Here is a 20991-nt window from a genome sequence, read left to right as displayed (position 1 = left end):
GTGCTTACATGGCCATAAACAACCAGTGGAATGACTCACCTGGAGATAATGTACACCATTAATTTTTTTTGGTGTAGTAACTAACTCAAAGATGGAATTTCCATTGGATTTCCTGAAATCTGGAAACCTAGAGGAGCTATTTGTGAAATCTATGAACCTCCAAGACCCTGCATCTCACATGGCCAAACAAGTATATAATAAGATCCAGAATAAGTACCAAGTAAATAGGGTTTATAAAGTACCAAGCAAAGAGCATGTATTATAAGGGCAGTACCATACTGGTATCATACTACCCAGACAGTTGTGCGGGTTTTAAATCTTGGTGTGTGGTTTGGATGAAGGGCTGCTACTGTTCAAGGCAAGGTGTGGCAATGTAGCTCAAGGCAAATTCTGCTCTATCTGTTCTGTTTTGGTGCTTCAAGGGCTGCTGTTCTGCTTTGGTGTTTCGAAGGGTTGGTGCAGGGTCTGATCTGATTGATGCCTAAAGGAGTGCTGTGTTGTTTGTTCTGGTTTTGGTGCTATAGTGCCTAACATATCTGGAAAGTGATTGTCTAGAATCTGCTGTAGCTAAGCTCTTTGCATCTGCCAAGAGAAGAGGAATGTTAGTGAATATGGTGCTTTTAGTTGCTGCTTGCAGAACTTGCCACCTGAAGGAGAGATTCAGGCTACTACTACTTCCTTTCAGGTCCAGAAGCTTCTGGTTTCTGGGAGAATAAGAGAGGCTTTACAATGTGCACAAGAAGGTCAATTGTGGGGGCCAGCACTTGTTCTTGCAGCTCAACTTGGTGATCAGGTTGCTCTGTTTGGTGCCTAAAGGAGTGTGATCTGATTGGTGCTGAAGGGCTGCTGCTGTTCAAGGCAAGGTGTGGCAATGTAGCTCAAGGCAAATTCTGCTCTATCTGTTCTGTTTTGGTGCTTCAAGGGCTGCTGTTCTGCTTTGGTGTTTTGAAGGGTTGGTGCAGGGTCTGATCTGATGGGTGCCTAAAGGTGTGCTGTGTTGTTGTTCTGGTTTTCGTGCTCTCTTGCCTAACATATCTGCTTTCCTGGTTTTCTTTTCTCTCTGTTTTGTTTGCTCATTGGTTTCTGACCAACTAGGAGGTTGGAGCTTGATTTAGCTCCAAGCTCCTCTTTATTGATGTAATTTTCCATATTCCATCAATAAAGTCTTCTTTTTGCCGATAAAAAAAAAAACTACCCAGACAGTTCCCCACAAGCATACTACAACTCCGACAACGGTTTCCTACCAATCCTGCAGTATCTCATGCACATCATAGACAGATGGCACTTCTCTCCCCAGCCACCAATGCCATTGATTTATTACCAGCACTTGGCAAGTACGCCTATCACCCTCAGCATGACAAGCTCAATTTACCTTGGAGAATAGTTTTGTTCAATCGTTCTATGTGTCAAGTCTGCATGAAACTATGAGGCATGGAAACTTGCCTTCTATGGCTAGGGAAATTGGAGGCCAAATAGTACCAAGCAAGCATCATAGAGGACAAAAGACCTCTCACCTTGGTGGTGGGCAGAGATGGACCGACAAAGGGGCTGGTAGGGGCAGTGCAACCCAAACCAAAAAACTCATTAAATATTATAATATGGCCCATGTCCATGTTCATGCTCATGCTTCTTAGCTAACAGTGATGGTAACTCAAAAAAAAAAAAAGCATGCAGCACTGAGCATTGTTGCCCTAGCTCCTTATGGTACCCTCCATACATTGTTTACCCATTTTTAAAGCTCTACCTTCTTCAGCAACGACAAACCCATTCTGCCAAACCTACCCACTTGACCATTCCATATGAAAGACATTGTACACCTACAAGATCCCTCATCCACCTTCACTCATATTCTGTCCTCTGCTGCCCTTTCTTCACCCTCCCAAAAAGATTTTTGGCAGCCCATCCTTCAGCTTCTAACCTCCCCACTGAACTCCTTGAGCATTTCCCCCACCACAAGCCAACCACCTCCACCTACATCTCTGGATTCTTAAGCAAACTCTACCTCCCTTTCTCAATAAATGGCCACTTCGAAATATTTCCCTAACATTACTGACAAGGCTTCGGCAAATGATGCATCTGCTGTCCATTACAGGCCACCAGAATGTCCGCAACACTGACCCATCTACAGCTCCCTGTGAGACATCACACATCATCTAGTACAACCATCACAACTCAACCTGTGTTATCTTTATAAAGCAGCTTGCTTGACTATTGTTGTCTTCGAGAACATAGATGGTATTCCCCTGGTCTTTGAAGATACTGTCTTACCGCGCAAATTAAAGAGTTCAACCAACTTCTTTATCAATCAACAAAAAAGGTAAAATCACTTTAAATCAACTAAACTAGACAAATTCCTAGGGAGTTTTTTCTCCAACTAGGAAAGGATTATATCAATCAACATCATCTGCCTAGGTAAACATGATATGGGCTTCTAACATAAAGAAACAGCAAACTTGATAGTGAATTATGGAGAAAACACCTCAGGGAAAACCAATGCAGATGATCCCACAATGGCAGATCACAAAACCAATTGTATGATGATGACAAAAAACAAAGGAACTAGAAATGGGCTTACTTATTATGAATTAGAAGGAAGAAAAAATGTGAAATTCATTTGATATGTAATCTAGTTATAAGTTTATCTTATAGGAAAAATGTCTGTATCGTATGCCGCCCAAAAGAAAATGGCAGTCATCATGGCCAAGTAACTGCCAAGAATGATTCCAGTAGCAAAAATCTCCGACAGCTTCCAGCTGTCTGGCTGAGGAGACGGTTTCACCCTATCTTTTGATATTGCCATAATGGTACCTGGCATGCCATAAAGGGAGTTAAGTATTGAGAACCACACACAAAAGCAGTATTTCAAGATAATGAAGAAAATGAGAAGAAATATGCATGCATGTGGTAACTGGAAAAGGGAATGAGTATTTAGTGTAACAAAATACAACCATCATTAAGGATGGCAATGATCAGCACCATAAAGGGTGGGAAATCGAACTTCCATATGAGAGCGACTAACATAAAACCAAGCTGTCAAAGCAGAGATAAAAGGGAAGTAAGTAAAAGGAAAACTACAAGCCATGAACAAGAGGATCCATCAAATACTTCATAATAATAATATTAAAAGTGAAAATTAAAATTTAAAAGAGGTTTTTCAATGGTCATCCCAAATTAAAATACTTACCACAATACGGATTGTAATAGAAACAACATATATTTGTACCAATAGCACCCAAGATATAAATAAAATTAGTAACTTGAATAGTCCTAGCAACAGTTGGCTAACAAAGATATGTTTGATACCTATGGCTCAATGCACACTAAAAGACAAATTTTAGAGTGCATTTATAAAGAAGTGGAGTAGGAATAACATTTCCCTTCTTTTCCTTTTTTTTCAAAAGAAAATAAAGTTAACAAATAAGACACACATCTCCTAGATAATAAAAGCTGTACCATTTCACCATTTGAAAATGTACAGGACTCTCAAATGGCTGCCTCCTTGTCTAGGCCTAGAGCCAGCTCTACTTACCGTGTAATTTTTCATCCTCTGGAAGATAGCTCGACTAGTTAGTACGGTGCTGATGATAACACTAAGTCCAGGTTCAGTCAGGACTATGTCAGAAGCACTGCGAGCAGCATCAGTTGCATCAGTAACAACTATGCCAATGTCAGCCTTTTTAAGGGCAGGAGCATCATTAACTCCATCACTGGTCATTCCGCATATATGTTTTCTAGCTTGCAGACATTTTACAATCTCATATTTGTGCTCTGTACCAACAAATAAAACATGGCCAATCAAACAAGAATCACAGAAGAAGATCTCGGTGAACATTCAGTGCTGGTAATTCAGTATTCTGTTGTGTATGCAACAATTGAAACGTATTACATAAAAAAAAAAAATTACCAACAGATTGGTCTTTAGGCCAAGTGGTCTAGCTTCCTCCTTAAAGGAGTGTAAGGTATCAAACCTTTCTCACTTGGAAGCTATGCCTAGGGTCTAGGTTTAGATATAGTTAACCAAAAAGTAGAAAAAATATCTTCGACTTACAGGAGGAATGAAAGATAAAATAATTAAATAAACATTACCAGGGAAAACTCCAGCAAAACCATCAGCTTTTTCAATCAGCTCGTCAACTGGCAAAGCTGCAATTGACTCATCTTTGTGCTGTCCTAACAAGGCAGATGAAGGATACATATTGGTTCCCATTCCCAATCGCTGTCCTGTTTCCTTTGCTATTGCCAGTTGATCACCTAGTGGAGATTGAAAAGGTCAATGCCAATGGGGAAAAACAAAATAAATGAAAAAGGCCAATTTCCCATAATTGGAGATAGTGAGAAAGAGATGAAATTTTTAAGAAACAGAATTCTGGAAAAAAAAAAGAAAAAAGATGCAACAAGACTTTTTTCATGGCATAATGCCATGAACTAAAATAGTAAGCGCCCACACTGACAATAACTTGAACTCTGCAGCCACAAATATCTGGTAGAAGTAAATATCTATCTTTTCATCTCATAATTTTTTTTTTTTGGTAATGATTAAACAGATCCGATTAAAAGCACTGACCGGGAGTATTCAACAGCAAAACAGAAAGAAATATTTATTAAAAAGAATGAAAAAGAAAAAGAATATACACACTAGTGATCATTTTAACATTTACCCCCAGATTCAAAGCCCTTGTAAGAGGCATAACCATGTCATAACCATGTCACATACACACCAGTCAATGTTCATGTTAGAAATTTTCTTCACTTTCTTCTCTTGCACCTGTTGAGCTCAAGAAATAACCATCAAAGACACACAAAACTGTCTCATTCAGATATCTACTACATATTTGAGATATTAATCAGAGTGAAATATGTCAAATAAGTGTAACAACCATTTGTTGAGTGTTGTACACATTCTCTAATATAGACTGTTATATAAAACTAGGGGGTGGTGGAGCTGGCTTTAAAGTTTTTGCCCAAAACATAAATAAAGGCATCATCTTCTATTCAACAGATCAACTTTGGTCAACAGAAAATTGGCATTCCTCATCTTTTACTTTTCTGAAATTTTGTAATAAGCTTAAAAAAATATTCACAACTCAATTAAAGCTATATGATAAATTTAAGAAGGAAATCTATGATGAAAAGTGATTTTCATCAATTGTATGAATCTAAAGCAATAAAAGGGAAAAAATAGACATCAAAAAGAAGTATTTTGAGTCATATATATCAAAAAAACTCAAAACTTCGTAGTAAATGAAAAAATAATTGACAGCAATGGAGCCATCACAATTGATCTGATTATCTGCTACTATTTATTGCAGTGAGTGGTTTAAATTCAGCCTCAAAATGAGGCTTGGGGTTGATACCTTGGGTTGCCTCAGACAAGGCTTTTTAGATTCTGGAGCATAGTTAATCTACAATTGTATACTCCCTCGTGATTACTTTCAGATATGATTGTCAATTTTTCAAGATTCACAGTGATTATACTTTCTTACACGTAAATCAACAAGTATCACTGGTTCACTACTAGCATGAATCCCTTCTTATCTGAAGCTTCTGATACAATAAAAACAAAACACAAATACGATACATGCATACTTGTCTTAGGAAATTTCAACAAAAAGTAGTAATGAACCTAACTGTTTGAAGGTACATGACAAGAGAGTAATAAAGGAATGCAACAATGATAAGTTCATTAAAAAACAAAAGAAATGAATGGAAATAAATAAAACTTTGGTCAGCTTCCATAAAAATAAAAAGAAAAAGTCATGCCGGGTTGGGACAGGCAGGACAAGTATATCCAGCTGGAGTAGTGTGTGGAGGAAAAACCTTAATATGTGAACCCAAGCAGCTTGTATTTATAATATCTAATATGAAACCAAAAAAATGTAAGTAATTTGGTATAATTCATTCAGCTCTCATTCAAGATAAAAATTGCATGCATGAGGTTTAACAATGTGCAGGATCACATACGCAAGCAACCCAATCAAATAGTTTGAGGATTGGTCCTGTAGACACCCCATTTTTGACCGACCTTGAGACTCAGACGTCACCAGTTGAGCACTTGGTGATATTGCATAATGTGCTCGTTCAGAAGTTTCAGAGTCTTGGCTGCGAGCCCCGCCTCCGGATTTCCGAACCCTCTTCTGTGCCTTGTCTCGGTTTGCGAACCAGGCTCGGTTTTCTCTGTTTCTTTTCCTGAGGGAAGGGAGAGGTCCCGTAGACTATCTCTCAGTGCCCGTGGGCTACATTTGGTGGCCGTAGGCCATTTTTCCCATTTCGGAGCCCGGTTTCCGGTTTTCGGAGCCGTCAGGCCGTGTGCCTCGGTTCGGGACCGCCTAAACACCTCCGTTTGCTCTGATTTTCGGCATACATCTTATTTTCTCCCTTTTGAGGGACACTGGGGTCTGAGAAACCCACTTCGTGGCCGAACGCCATTTTTGGTGTTTAACGGGCAGTTTCCGGGGCCCCGAACTGCGTGTTTTGGCCCCCGAACATTCGTTTTGCATCGGTTTTCGTTCATTTTTGGCAGGTACCTCTGTTTTATCACCAGGAAGGTCACTGAAGGGTGGGAGGCTAGTAATTGTTGCAGCAACCAGTTATCTCTCCTCCGGAGCCTCCCGGCGCCCGTTTTTCGCACTTCCGGGCTAATGTTGAACACCCTAGGGTTAGTGTTGCCAACTTTCAACCACATATTTGTAATGTACACACATGGGAGGCCACTAAAAAGTGGTGGCCGGCCATTAATTCAATTTGACCCTTTTGAACCCCTCCTTCCGGGCTAATGTTGAACACCTTGGAGCCATTTTTTTCAAACCCAAACCACATATTTGTGATGTACACACATGGGAGGCCACTAAAAAGTGGTGGCCGGCCATTAATTCAACTTGACCCTTTTGACCCCTAGCTGGCCGGCTAGGAGGGGTGGCTGGCCGGCTAGGAGGGGTAGCTGGCCGGCTAGGGGGTGTGGCTGGCCGGCCACCTGTAGAAAAAGTGATAGGCCGGCCGTGTTCCTTGCACTGTGCACTTTACAGCTGTGGGGCAATATCCCCCAGATATTTTCTGTGTCCGGGGGATATTTTGTGGGGGAGTTTTACCCTCCTTTTTGCCCCACCTTTACACCCTCTTTTTGTCCATATAACCAGCTGGTGGCCTCCTCTACAATGGTTAGAAAAATTGCTCTTCAAGCTTCCATAGCCAACTCCATCTTCTTCCTCCTCAATTCCTCAAAAAACCCTAAGTCACTAACCATCATTCCTTCTACACCACCAAGCTCTACCACCACCATCTCATTTCCAGCAGCAAGGAGGGATTCTAGAAGGCAAAAGAAGCTGCAAATCCATCCAAGAAGCAACAAAAGCTCGAATCTTCAAGGGTAAGTTACTCTTTTAACCTTTTGACCCTTTTCCTTGATCTATTTCTAAGCCCCATTTCTTTTTGGTTTCAAGATCCGGCCCTAACTGAAAAGGGCCATATTTTGAGCTCATCTTCACTTCTCATTAAGGGCTCAACCCTGTTTGAGCCCTCCATAATACACTTGCTTCATTGACCTTCTTGTATGTCATGATTTTGCATGCTATTTTTGGCCCACGAGAAATCTGTTTTTGAGCATGTTATAAACTGATATAAGGCTTATTTTGAGCCCCTCTTCAACATTGGAGAAGGGCTCAACATTGTTTGGTGTCTCCATGTATCACTTGTAGTTATATCCCTTATTTGGCTCCATTTTTGCATAAATTGGTAGCCCTCTTTGCTTCTGTTTTTGGACCTTGGTCCGAACTGAAAGTGGCCTTATTTTGGCCTATAATTCATGTTTCATTCACACGTTTTTTCTGTTTGGTGATTATTTTGTATACTTCATGTTTTAGCACCTTTTGAACCTCATTTTGCATCATATTTTTAGCATGTTTGTATACTGATTTTGAGGCTGCCATATACTGTAAATGTTCATATTTTTTATCCATCTTCAGTGTTGTAGAAGGAAATTTTTCAGTTTGGGTTTTGCTTATACCACTTGCTTCATTACCCCTCTTTTGGCCCCTATTCTTGCATGCTATTTTCCCCTTACCTATGCTTGCTGTTTGGCCATGTTTATAACTGTGAAAGTGCATCTTTTGGGACTGTCTAGCTTCTGTCTTTGCATTGCATGTCCATATTGTGCATGTTTAGCATGGCTATAGGCCATTTCGGATGCCTAATGTTGCATTTTGGGACATTTCCTTGCATTTCATGTCATTTCGCTTCTTTTCGGGGCTGTTTTCCCCCATATTTTGCTGCTGAAATTCCATTAGTATGCTTGCATATCATTTTTGCCATGTTTCATATCATTTTTGCACCGCCTCGGTTTGCGTGCCCGTGTGCACGCATTTCGAGGCACTCCATTTTTGTCCGACGGCATCTTATGTGAGTGTGGCTGAGGCTCACTCATGTTAGTATAAGTCCATATTGCATTCTGTATGTCATTTGCATTGCGTATGCATTGCCTCGGTTTGCGTGCCCGTGTGCACGCATTTCGAGGCACTTCATTTTCTGCCATCGGCATCTTATGTGAGTGTGGCTGAGGCTCACTCATGTTAGTATAAGTCCATATTGCATTCTGTATGTCATTTGCATTGCGTATGCATTGCCTCGGTTTGCGTGCCCGTGTGCACGCATTTCGAGGCACTTCATTTTCTGCCATCGGCATCCTATGTGAGTGTGGCTGAGGCTCACTCATGTTGGTATAAGCCCACTTGTCATTTCCATGCCATTTCATTGCATTTTATCACTGCCTCGGTTTGCGTGCCCGTGTGCACGCATTTCGAGGCACTCATTTTTATCCGCCGGCATCCTATGTGAGTGTGGCTGAGGCTCACTCATGTTGGTATAAGCCCATTTGTCATTTCCATGCCATTTCATTGCATTTTATTACTGCCTCGGTTTGCGTGCCCGTGTGCACGCATTTCGAGGCACTTCATTTTTATCCGTCGGCATCCTATGTGAGTGTGGCTGAGGCTCACTTATGTTGGTATAAGTCCATATCATGTTTCCATGTCATTTCATCACATTTCATATCATTGCCTCGGTTTGCGTGCCCGCGTGCACGTATTTCGAGACACATATCATTGCCTCGGTTTGCGTGCCCGCATGCACGTATTTCGAGACACATATCATTGCCTCGGTTTGCGTGCCCGCGTGCACGTATTTCGAGACACATATCATTGCCTCGGTTGGCGTGCCCGCGTGCACGTATTTCGAGACACATATCATTGCCTCGGTTTGCGTGCCCGCGTGCACGTATTTCGAGACACATATCATTGCCTCGGTTGGCGTGCCCGCGTGTACGTATTTTGAGACACATATCATCGCCTCGGTTTGCGTGCCCGTGTGCACGTACTTCGAGGTATCTCATTTTCATTGCACATATCATCGCCTCGGTTTGCGTGCCCGTGTGCACGTACTTCGAGGTATCTCATTTTTATTGCATCTGTCATCGCCTCGGTTTGCGTGCCCGTGTGCACGTACTTCGAGGTATCTCATTTTCATTGCATCTGTCATCGCCTCGGTTTGCGTGCCCGTATGCACGTACTTCGAGGCATCTCATTTTCATTGCATCTGTCATCGCCTCGATTTGCGTGCCCGTGTGCACGTACTTCGAGGTATCTCATTTTCATTGCATCTGTCATCGCCTCGGTTTGCGTGCCCGTGTGCACGTACTTCGAGGCATCTCATTTCCATAGCATTCTGTATGTTAGGATTATATCTTAGTTGCATTTCATGCATATCATGCATATTGCATCGTGTTCGGAATAGGAGTTTGCCCGGGCACGGGAAACGAGGTACATTTCGTACTCCGAGTGACGGAATGTGTCTCAATTCCCCAGTCACCGACACTCCGGATTATCCATGATGGAGTTAGGTTTTAGCTGTAGTTTCATGTGCATTCATCCTATATTGAGTTGTGCATTTCGATTCCTCGGCCATCATGCCTCGGTATGCGCGATTGGTGGCACGAGGATCGAGACATGCATATATCTGTGCAAATACATTGCTATGCCCCTTTCCTGCTCTCTGTTGCAGCAAAACGAAGAATCAGCAATTTTTCAGGGCTCAGCACACATTTCAAGAACAGGTGTAAACAGAGGCTAATTGGGGCATTCCGGTGGATTTCCGCGCAAGACAACCCGGACATGCATCATCCATCAGAAGCAAGGCAGTCCCTGGCTTGCACGCCAGTTTTATTTGCTTTCATAGTTAATTCATTAATTAATTAGGATTTTGTAACATTTCGGACTGTAATATTCTTTCATTCTGGACTGTAATATTTGGACTGTATATTTATTTGGACCCTCTGCGCGAGGGCACAACTGTAATAAGTGTGCGTGAGTGTGATGTATGTCTTCCAACCCCACGTCTTTCTCCCTTTTATTTATCCGCTTATGATGGTTAGATTAGGGCATATTTAAATTAGCATACAGTATGACAGCATGTTTGCATCATTCATCTGTATTGCATGCACCGGGCTCGGCGCACCATACTAACTGCATCGTACTTTCAATTCCAAACTGAATACATGTTAGTTGTAGCATTGCATATACCATCTTAGAATAGCCGAGCCTACTATAGTTGCATTTTGCATGTGTTGCATTAGGCATTTCTGTATACTTAGGATCATGCATGATTTCTAATGCAGTTTCTATTTTTGGCTTGGAGTACCCGGTGAGTTTTATGCTTTAGCATCCTTGCATGCGTGTGAGTGTTGCCATGAATAGCATGCTTACCATGAGGCTATGTGCTTATGTGATATAACTGCCTGAATGCCTGTGGGTGAAGGTTGGGTTATCCGAATTGGAATAAATCATCAAATGTTTCAAGCCTACCTGCGGGTAGCAAAACTTCTTTCAAAAAAGGCAAGCATGAAATGTTTTGTTCCAATTCGGGCGACCCGGTCTATACTTATATGCTGTGCGCATCACATAGTAACCTAGGCTAATAACCGGTAAAAGAACTCACAATGTTTTCAAAAATTGATATCATGGTTAGTAGAGGCCGGTCTATGACCGGGCGAGCGGGGGTGCTCACGAAGTGACCTTCCCCAATCGTACCCAAGTTGCCGAGCCGAGGCAACTTTGGTGATGACGGACACGTGGCCTTTTGGCACCGAGTCAGGGTTTCCTAAATTTCCCAAAATAAAATATTTAGGTGGCGACTCTGTATCTGGCAAAGCAGTCCATGTTTGGCACTTCTTTCAAAAAATCAGTTTTCCTAAAATGATTTGCCGGATTTGGACTCTTTGGTTCAGATTTAGAACCGTGACTAACGAAAAGTCGAGTCCGAGCTGTAGCGAGGTCCCCTGCGGGCTTGTTACAGGTCCCCTCTTCAATCGCAGGATCACATAGGCAGCATTTAGGAGGCCAATCATACTCTCCATCTATTACCCATTCTGAGTAAGTTTGGACCTATACAGTGACAACAAATACAACATAAGCCCTAGCGTAGCTGTAAATCCTACCATGCAAACAAGAACTCTTGATTAAGCAAACAGCTCCAAGAAAATAAATCATACAACTGAAAAAGAAACTTGTAGTGCATAGGACAGAATAAGTAAAGCAGGTATGGAGCTACCGATTTTCTTTATATGTTCAGTAGCTTTACAATGTTGCTAATTTACCAGTTTCTTAATTTTCTTCGTAACTTTTTTTTTTTGTAGGTATGAAGCTACTGATTTTCTCTCTATTGGATTTTCTTTGACTAATTTGCTTCATTTTCTTTTTGATTTAGGGCACAAGGTCTACACGTACATACTTTTATGGAGGCTGGACTATAAGGATAAGGAAGCGACTGAAATATTTCATGATGGGGTTCAATTATGTGGACAGGATTTTGATGTCACTGAAATTGCTACTCATCCCAGGCACAAAAAGCAGATGAAACCCCATCAAGTTGAGGGCTTCAATTTTCTACAGAGTAACTTGGTTGCAGAGAATCCAGGTGGCTACATCATGGCCCACGCTCCAGGCTCTAGAAAAGCTTTCATGACAATTAGTTTTATGCAGAGTTTTTTGGCCAAGTATCCCCATGCTAGACCACTGGTGGTGTTGCCAAGAGGCATTCTGGCTACATGGAAGAAAGAGTTTTTGAGATAGCAAGTTGAGGACATTGCGCTATGTGACTTCTACTTTGTAAAAGCGGATAATCGAGCACAGCAGCTTGAGGTGAGGTTTGGTGGTGACTGTTCTATGTGTGTAAGAGAGAACAGAGAAGAAAGTGTTTGTGTGAAACAGAGAAGAGGGGCATGCGGTAATAAAATTTCTCACCCTTTAGCAACTAAATTATTATTTGTCAACAAATATTAATCAATAATGACTAATCTTTTGTAGTCAAAAACATAATTTCGCTACTAATTTTTTTTGCCGTCGGCAAAAATTGAACATAAAACGACTACATTTTTTTAGTCACTAAAAGTTTACACCTTCTGTGAAATACTTTCTTTGGACAAATTCTCCACTCGAGTTTTGATGTATTTATCTTCCATATGCCCAAAGACTTTACATTTTGAGCACTTGGATGGAGTCCACAGGTATTCAACCCCAATCTCAACACTCTAATCTTCACATTTGATTAGAAAATCAGTAGGAAGAGAATCCAATCCTATTTCCACACATATTTTAGCAAATGAAATTCTAGCACTAGAAATCCTACTAAGCCCATCATCATCCCAAAATTCTAAAGGAATGTTAAACAACTGAATCCAAATCAAAATTCTATCAAGCCTCTCCTTAGATAATTTCATCATATTGTGCCACTTTTTCAGAACAAGAAAGTGCCCCCCAAAAAACCAGGGTCCATCCTTAACAACATTAGTACTACTTTCCACACAATCAAATAAGAAAAATATAAAACTGGTGGTAGTAGACAGTACCTCCCTCAATCCCTTGTTCTTCCAAAGATTAAAAGCATAGTTCCTCATATGGTTAAAAATAACTAACTACATCCATGTAACTGAGGCATAGAGATAAATTGCAAATGGTTAGAAATAGATTATACCACATGTAACTAATCCATTAGGCTTCAATCAGAATTCCTTGTGAAGAAAGACAAGAAGAATAAACTTCTAGTATCTTTGATTAGGGAAAAAACAAACAAAAATCTTAAAAGTTATTGTACATTCATCAGTTGACATATATACTTAATGTGGGAATTGAAAATATCCTACACCATCTAGGTTGTACAATACATTCATCAATTGCACCACATGCACATATAAATGGATTTGTTAAATAATAATCTAGTTAACAAACACTTGGACTAAGTTGCCAACGCAAAAAAGAAAAACACTAAAAAAAATCTAATAATGAGTGAAAAATGATACCGCAGCTACGCAGGTTGCATTATCTTAATAAACAGACTAAAAGTTTGAGTCTCTCTTCCTTACCTAACAAAAACATGACAAAGGAAAAGAAAATACGATCAAAACATTTTATAAAAAGAAAAAAGAAAAAGAAAAAAGAAAAAAATGAAGCAAGAAGAGAATAGAGACAGAGGACAGTATATCATGCAACACTAAACTCAGGCTGCTATCCAGCTCAATTCCCCAAGGTTTAGTTTGGAAAGCAAAGAGCATGCAGGTCGGGCCTCCACCAAGGAAACATAGCCACTATAGCACTTGTTTATCTATCCTAATAGATGTCCTTATCAAAAAATAAAAAAAAAAATTGAATTTCATTAAGGCAGTGTCATCTTACGAAGTGAACAACCTCAACCTCATCATAGGGCACAATCAATGTCAGAAACTATCAAGTTGTCCTAGATACAGTTTAATTTATGAATTCAATTTTATCTTTCATTTTGGAATGGCTTCCCAAAAATAAAAGTAGAGGTGGAGATTATAAAATGCTAGTGGATGAAGTCAAAGCAACCCAACAAAGTGTGAAAACCCACATGCACTTGCTTAGGGCTTTATTTTTCCAGTCAAAAAGTCTTATTCAAACTCGAAAACTAAAGCCATAGTTGTGTAAGTATCAATGCACCTTCCCTATTAACATCCACCCAATCCTAGCTTCATCAAATTAACCTCATAAACCCTAGCTTCATCAATTAACAGCTTTCAAAACTCAAAATTATACAAAATTAAAAAACCAAAATCAAATCCCTAGAAACTTTTGTGTTCTATACCAAACACTTGAAAAAACATACACACAAAATCAACTTACAAAACCTAAAGAAACAAAACAAGAACACCCCAGATTTATAGATTAATAAATAAGCATCAATCGACCAAAATATAAATTAAAATTAAACTCTTAACAGCAATCAAAATAATAAAAATCGAACAAATTTGAATGAATCAACGAGAACTCATCTCACGCACAGATAATCAGTATAGCGACCCCGGTCTTCTCCCATTTGATTATTTTATCTGGACTTAGGTTCCGTAGATTCTGTCATTGTATAATTGTTGTTGTTGTCCCTTATTTTCTCATTTGGACTTATAGGATGTGTTGGGCAGGTTTGTTTCAGGTTGGTTGGATTTAGAAACCAATTGTTGTTGTCCAGAATTTTGGATCTTCGCTCGAGCGAGGAGTTTGTCGCTCGAGCGAGCTGTTATTTTTTGTTCTTCGCTCGAGCTGGGGTTTGGTAGCTCGAGCGAGAGGTTGCGTCTGATTTGGACCTGTAGCTGTGCATTCTTGGCTCGAGCGACCTTTTCTTCGCTCGAGCGTGTTAGTTCATTCTTCGCTCGAGCGATAGTTCCTTCGCTCGAGCGTGTGTCTGGTTACAGACCTGAGGGTTTGAGTTCTTCGCTCAATCGAGTTTTCTTTCGCTCGAGCGAGCTTTTGGGTTGTTGGCTCGAGCGAGGCTTCCTTGGCTCGAGCGTAGCTTCTCTGTGTCTGGTCGCTCGAGCGACCAAGTCTTCGCTCGAGCGAGCCTGTCCAATTTATATACACAGCAGCGGGATTTGATCAGTCTTTTTCATCTTCTTTTGATTCCAAACCCTAGGTCCGACTTCTCTCTCTCCCTACTCACCTTCTTTCTTAGATTTGATCTATTTAGAGGGTGTTTCTACCCTAGTTGCTTTATTAAAAAGATAGAGGGAGTCGAGGGCTTTCATTTAATCTGGACATTTGGCGATTTGGAGCATTTTGGTATTTGGGCACTCATCTCTATCTTCACCTTTTGGGTTGTCTTCTCTGAGGTAGGGATTTCCTACTCCATTGTATAGGTTTTGTTCTAGGTTTTGGTATTTTAATATGTTGGGATACTTCGGTAAATTTTGGGAAAAACCCTAGTTGTATAATTAATACATGGAATTGGGAAAGGATGGTTAAATTCATGGAATTGAGGAATTTATTGATTAAATGGCATAGTTGGATAATTTGAATCTTTTGTCTATTGAATTGTTGGCATGGTTATTTTCAGTTTAGAAATAACTGTTTTGGGCTATCGGTGGAGGATAGTCGTGATTGTTGTAGACATTGCATGTGAATTAGGGATAATTGAAACTAATCACATTGGTTAAGTCATTGATTTTGACTGTTGCATTGATTTAGAAAATACGTGTATTGATTGAGCATTGCATTTGCATACATTGTTTTTGTGTGGGAGGAGATAGGGGATGTACTCCACGGTTTAGGGGAAGATAGGGGATGGACCTCTAAACCGGATTTTGTTTGGGAGGAGATAGGGGATGGACTCCATTAGCATCACTTTTATGTGTGCTTATCTATATAGAAGTGTTTTATTGATACAGCACTAAAATGTGTATCAATCTGGAAGTATGAAGTGTTTTGATTTGAGCTTGAGTCTCATTTGTTTGTTGATATTGGAAGGATGTGAATATTATATATGTAATTCACTATTGTAAGTTTGGCCAGGTTCTGAGCCATGTTGATAAAATTGGAAAGTAAAACGAGTCGTAGACAATAGTGTCATGAGACTGTAAAATGAAATAATGGACTATCTTGGTTAACCATCTGTTGAATGCCATTGCTTTATTCATTGCTTATATGTGGTTTAGTATATTTCTACTGGGCTGTGGCTCACCCTTTATGGGAACATCATTTTCAGGTTCAGGTGATAAGCTACCTCCCAGGACTTAGCTTGGAAGGATTCGGATTTTGAAGACTTGTCTTTAGTTATTTATTTTAAATAAGATTACATGTAAACATTCAAGCCTAGGGTTTTTCTTGTACTGAGTTAGAACTCATATCTTTGTATCCAAATGTTGGCTTGGAAAGATGTAAGCCTGTAGGGCATTTTATTCGATGTTACATGTAATGCTTTTATTTAGTAATACTCTGATGAATGAATTAATAAAATGTTTTCATTAAATAATGCATGTCAATGATATGTATAATGGGTTTATTTTGAGGGCGTTACAACTTGGTATCAGAGCGTACCGGGTTTGAATACTTTGGGTACGTGGGAAGTGATTAGTATCACATTGGGTTCGTCTCGTTTGATAGAGACTTAGTGTAATGTTATATGCTTATGTGATAACATGTTTATGTGATTATGTGGGTATGGAATGTAGTTTCTTGGATGCTGATTGGACTTTTGAGTTTCTAGTAGTCTTGTTGGAAAGGCACTTGATCACTGCTGCTTCCAACCGGAACTATAGTAACGCATTGGGACTGTCATTATCCCGGGAATGAAATTCGTAGGTGCTTATGTGATTATGTGCTTACGTGGAATGAATTATTGTTGTCCAATGCATTAGGACGCGAGTGTTTAGCTTCGGCACATTTATTAATGTGCTAATGTCTTTGTTTCCTTTATTAGAATGTCAGGACGAGGACGAGGACGCGGTAAGCGTGGTAGGCCAGGTAGGCAGGAGGTGCCTGTGCCAGAGGAGATTCCGGCAGTTCAGGAGGGAATTGGCCAGGCCAATGTGGCCGAGCCAGTAGGCCAGCAGGCTATGGGCGCTCTAGCCCGAGAGATAGCAGGGGCATTTAGGGAGTCAGTAGGCATTCTCAGAGCTGAGAATCAAGCTCAGGTTGTTGTTGCGGATGCTGGACCTGCCTTTTTGAAGAGGGAGTTCTTCCGGTCTAATCCGGATGAATTTGTGGGTGATCCTAAAGAGCCGCTTAAGGCAGATGAATGGCTCGAACAGACAACGAAGACGTTTGAGATGCTTGGCATCGAAGGCGAAGGGTTGAAAGTGACTTTGGCATCTTTCCAGTTGAAGGGGGATGCGGGTCAGTGGTGGAAATTTACTAAGGGTCGTATAGGAGGTACATGGGAGGCTTTTGTGAATGCTTTCCAGGAAAATTTTTTATCTCCAGCTGTTAGGGAGAAGTTGAGAGATCAGTTCTGCCAGCTTAAGCAGGCGAGTTCTTCAGTGGCCGAGTTTGAGACTGCATTCACTAGCTTGTCCAGGTTTGCACCTGAGTTGGTGGCGTCTGAGGAATGCCGTTGTATTGAGTTTGAGAAGAAGTTGAGGCGTGGCCTCAAGCTGAGAGTTGGGGGAACTATGATTCGGGATTATGGGCGTATGGTTGATGCTGCAGCCCATATGGAGATCATGATGCAGGAGGAGGAGGAAGGACAGAAGGGCTCCAAGAGGAGTCAGGAGGGTCAGAGTGATGGTAGGAGACAGAAGGGTTTTAATCCTCAGCAGTCTCAGGGTAGCTTTTCTAGATCGACTTTTCCTGTGCCGAGTGCCAATTCGGGAAAAGGCAGTCAGGGAGACATTACCTGCTTCAAGTGTGGCCAGCTGGGCCACAAGTCTCCAGTTTGTCCTCAGAGGGGAGGAGTTCAGAGAGCAGCATCTTCTTCGGCTCGATCTCAGAGCCAGGGTCAGGGTAGAGGCCAGCCACTCTCGTGTTATCAGTGTGGTCAGCCAGGGCACATGAAAAGGTATTGCCCGCAGTTGGGTGGCACACCTGGTGCATCTGGTTTGAGGCCGATTCAGGGTCAGCAGCCAGCTCAGTCAGGTCAGGCCTCGAGGGCCAATCAGGGTGCTTCATCGTCCCAGTCAGTGCAGCAATCTTATGCTCCTAGGGTTGAGCAGGTTGATCAGAGGTCGTCTGGGCGAGTGTATGCTGTTACCGCGCAGGATCTTGTGCCAGCACCATCAGTTGTGAGAGGTACCTTCTTGTTTTGCAACTCGGTTGCTAATATTTTGATTGATACGGGTGCATCTCATTCCTTTGTGTCTGCTGCATTTGCATCTGTTTTGGAGTTGGAGTTAGCACAGTTAGCATCTCCTATTTGTGTAGTGTCACCTCTTGGGGGTGAATTGATTTTGAAACAAGGTGTTAGGGGTTGTGATATAGAGGTTGATTATCATAGAATCCCATTTTCCTTTGTACTTATGCCTATGAGGGGTTTCGATGTTATTTTGGGTATGGACTGGTTATCGTCATACCGGGCAGTTATTGATTGCTACCGTCAGAGGGTCACTTGTTGTACTGTGAGTGGAGAGTATTTTCATTTTCTGGGGGACCGGGTTGGTGATGTGTTGCCACCGGGGTACGTTCCGCGAGGACGGAGTGAGCTTAGTAGTCTACTTGCTAACCTTTCGATTAGTGAGGATGATGAGACTCAGATTGTGTTGCCAAGGGTGGTTTGTGAGTACTCAGACGTCTTTCCCGAGGATCTTGTTGGTTTGCCACCACATCGGGAGATTGAATTCTCTATTGATCTAATGCCCGGCACGGCGCCGATCTCTATGGCACCTTATCGTTTTGCCCCAGCTGAGTTAGTTGAGTTGAAGATTCAGCTCCAGGAGTTGCTAGATAAGGGCTTTATACGTCCTAGTGTTTCGCCGTGGGGAGCACCGGCCCTCTTTGTTAAAAAGAAAGGTGGTGCTTTGAGACTTTGTATAGATTACCGAAAATTGAATCGGGCTACGGTTAAGAATAAGTACCCTATGCCTCGTATAGATGATTTGTTTGACCAGTTGAAGGGTTCCCGTTGTTTCTCTAAGATAGACTTGAGATCGGGTTACCACCAGTTGAGGGTCAGGGAGGAGGATATTCCGAAGACGGCATTCCGTACACGGTATGGCCACTATGAGTTTTTGGTGATGCCATTTGGGCTCACCAATGCACCGGCAGTCTTTATGGACTTGATGAACCGGATCTTCCGGGAATTTTTGGATCGGTTTGTAGTCGTTTTTGTGGATGACATCCTTATCTATTCGCCTTCAGAGGAGGAGCACGAGGCACACTTGAGGGTGGTGCTTGAGTTACTTAGAGCCCATAGGCTGTATGCCAAGTTTGGGAAGTGTGAGTTCTGGCTGAGGGAAGTCAAATTCTTAGGACATGTGGTATCCGGGGAAGGTGTGTCTGTGGATACATCCAAGGTTGAGGCAGTGCAGGATTGGGCACAGCCTAAGAGTGTGTTTGAGATCCGCAGTTTTCTGGGATTAGCTGGGTATTACCGTCGGTTTGTGAAAGATTTCTCCAAGTTAGCGTCACCGTTGACTAGACTGACTCGGAAGGGAGTCAAATTTGTATGGAGTGAGACTTGTGAAAAGTCGTTTCAGGAGTTAAAAGTTAGACTGACCACCGCTCCAGTATTGATTATTCCAGAGAGAGGGTTGGGTTATGCAGTCTATTGTGATGCCTCACGAGAGGGTCTGGGTTGTGTGTTGATGCAAGAGGGGAAAGTAGTTGCCTATGGCTCACGTCAGTTGAAAATTCACGAGCAGAATTACCCTACGCATGATCTAGAGTTAGCAGCTGTGAATTTTGCCTTGAAGATTTGGAGACATTATCTTTATGGTGAGAAATTTGAGGTATTTTCGGATCATAAGAGTCTGAAATATTTATTTACACAGAAAGACTTGAACTTGAGGCAGAGGAGGTGGATGGAATTTATAGAGGATTATGACTTTGAGTTGCATTATCACCCGAGAAAGGCCAATGTGGTGGCCGATGCCCTTAGCAGGAAACCTATTGGTGACATAGCTAGTATAGCCATCCGAGAATGGGAGATGTTGGGTGCACTTGGGGAGTTTGATTTACTTCTGGGCGAGTCCGTTGAGACTGCGGCCTTGTTTTCTGTTGTTGCACAGCCTACACTTGTGACTCGAGTGTTAGAGGCTCAGAGAGGTGACCTTGAGGTAGAATCTCTCCGTGAAAAGATTTCCGGAGGGAAGGTTGAGAAGGGTTTGACGTTGTATCCCGACCTGAGTGTGAGATACCGAGACCGTCTGTTTGTGCCGGAGTCTTGCCGAGAGGAGGTACTCCGGGAGTTTCATCATTCACGCCTTGCGGTGCATCCGGGAGGCACTAAGATGTATCGGGATTTGGGTCGCCAGTTTTGGTGGCGGGGTATGAAGAGAGATGTGGCAGCTTTCGTATCTAAGTGCCTTACTTGCCAGCAAGTGAAGGCCGAGCATCAGAGACCAGCGGGTTTGTTGCAACCCTTGCCTATTGCCGAGTGGAAGTGGGAACACGTCACTATGGACTTTGTTGTGGGTCTTCCGAGGTCTCAGCGGGGTAGTGATGCTATTTGGGCGGTTGTAGACCGGTTGACTAAGTCGGCGCACTTCATTCCTATGCGCGTGAGAGATTCGGTAGATCATCTTGCCGACTTGTACATTCGGGACATAGTGAGGTTACACGGGGTTCCAGTGACGATCGTCTCAGATAGAGATCCTCGTTTTACTGCCAGGTTGTGGCAGAGTTTGCAGAGTGCCTTAGGCACTAAGTTGACCTTTAGCACGGCTTATCATCCTCAGACTGACGGACAGTCCGAGCGTACTATTCAGATCCTTGAGGATATGTTTCGGGGTTGTGTTCTAGACTTTAGTGGGTCGTGGGAGAGGCACTTGCCGTTGGTGGAGTTTGCCTACAACAACAGTTTCCAGTCCAGTATCGGTATGGCACCATTTGAGGCCTTGTATGGCCGACCGTGTAGATCCCCTGTTTGTTGGGCCGAGGTGGGTGATGCACCTCTGTTAGGTCCGGAGTTGGTGAGAGAAACGACGGAGAAAGTTGAGCTTATCCGTAAGAGGCTTGTTACAGCACAGAGTCGTCAGAAATCGTATGCCGACCGTAGGAGGAGAGCTTTGGT

The 20991-nt window shown here is 42.1% G+C and overlaps 1 protein-coding gene across 1 annotated transcript; it reads right to left on the bottom strand.

Annotated features, from left to right (window-relative positions):
* Positions 1–2638: 2638 nt before the first annotated feature.
* On the bottom strand, positions 2639–4207 carry LOC145793678 (plasma membrane ATPase 2-like). The gene is made up of 4 exons (XM_082876543.1): positions 4087–4207; positions 3530–3768; positions 2946–3030; positions 2639–2808 (listed from the first exon to the last, which is right to left on the bottom strand). Exons 1-4 carry the CDS (start codon positions 4205–4207, stop codon positions 2639–2641), a joined length of 615 nt encoding a protein of 204 aa, XP_082732669.1.
* Between the last annotated feature and the right edge of the window lie 16784 nt (positions 4208–20991).

This window comes from Camellia sinensis, chromosome 6, assembly GCF_055761805.1.
Source record: "Camellia sinensis isolate YWXY chromosome 6, ASM5576180v1, whole genome shotgun sequence".
Taxonomy (NCBI): domain Eukaryota; kingdom Viridiplantae; phylum Streptophyta; class Magnoliopsida; order Ericales; family Theaceae; genus Camellia; species Camellia sinensis.
Note: the sequence above shows the minus strand (reverse complement) of the source record. Positions and strands in the feature narration are given on the sequence as shown.

Excerpts from the sequence above, each read along its gene's own strand:
- LOC145793678 (XM_082876543.1), bottom strand. The coding sequence starts at position 4,207 with ATGGGAACCAATATGTATCCTTCATCTGCCTTGTTAGGACAGCACAAA. Across the intron at positions 3,769-4,086 it reads TTTTGCTGGAGTTTTCCCTG|AGCACAAATATGAGATTGTA; the intron begins GTAATGTTTATT and ends TTGTTGGTACAG. Across the intron at positions 3,031-3,529 it reads AGAGGATGAAAAATTACACG|CTTGGTTTTATGTTAGTCGC; the intron begins GTAAGTAGAGCT and ends CTGCTTTGACAG.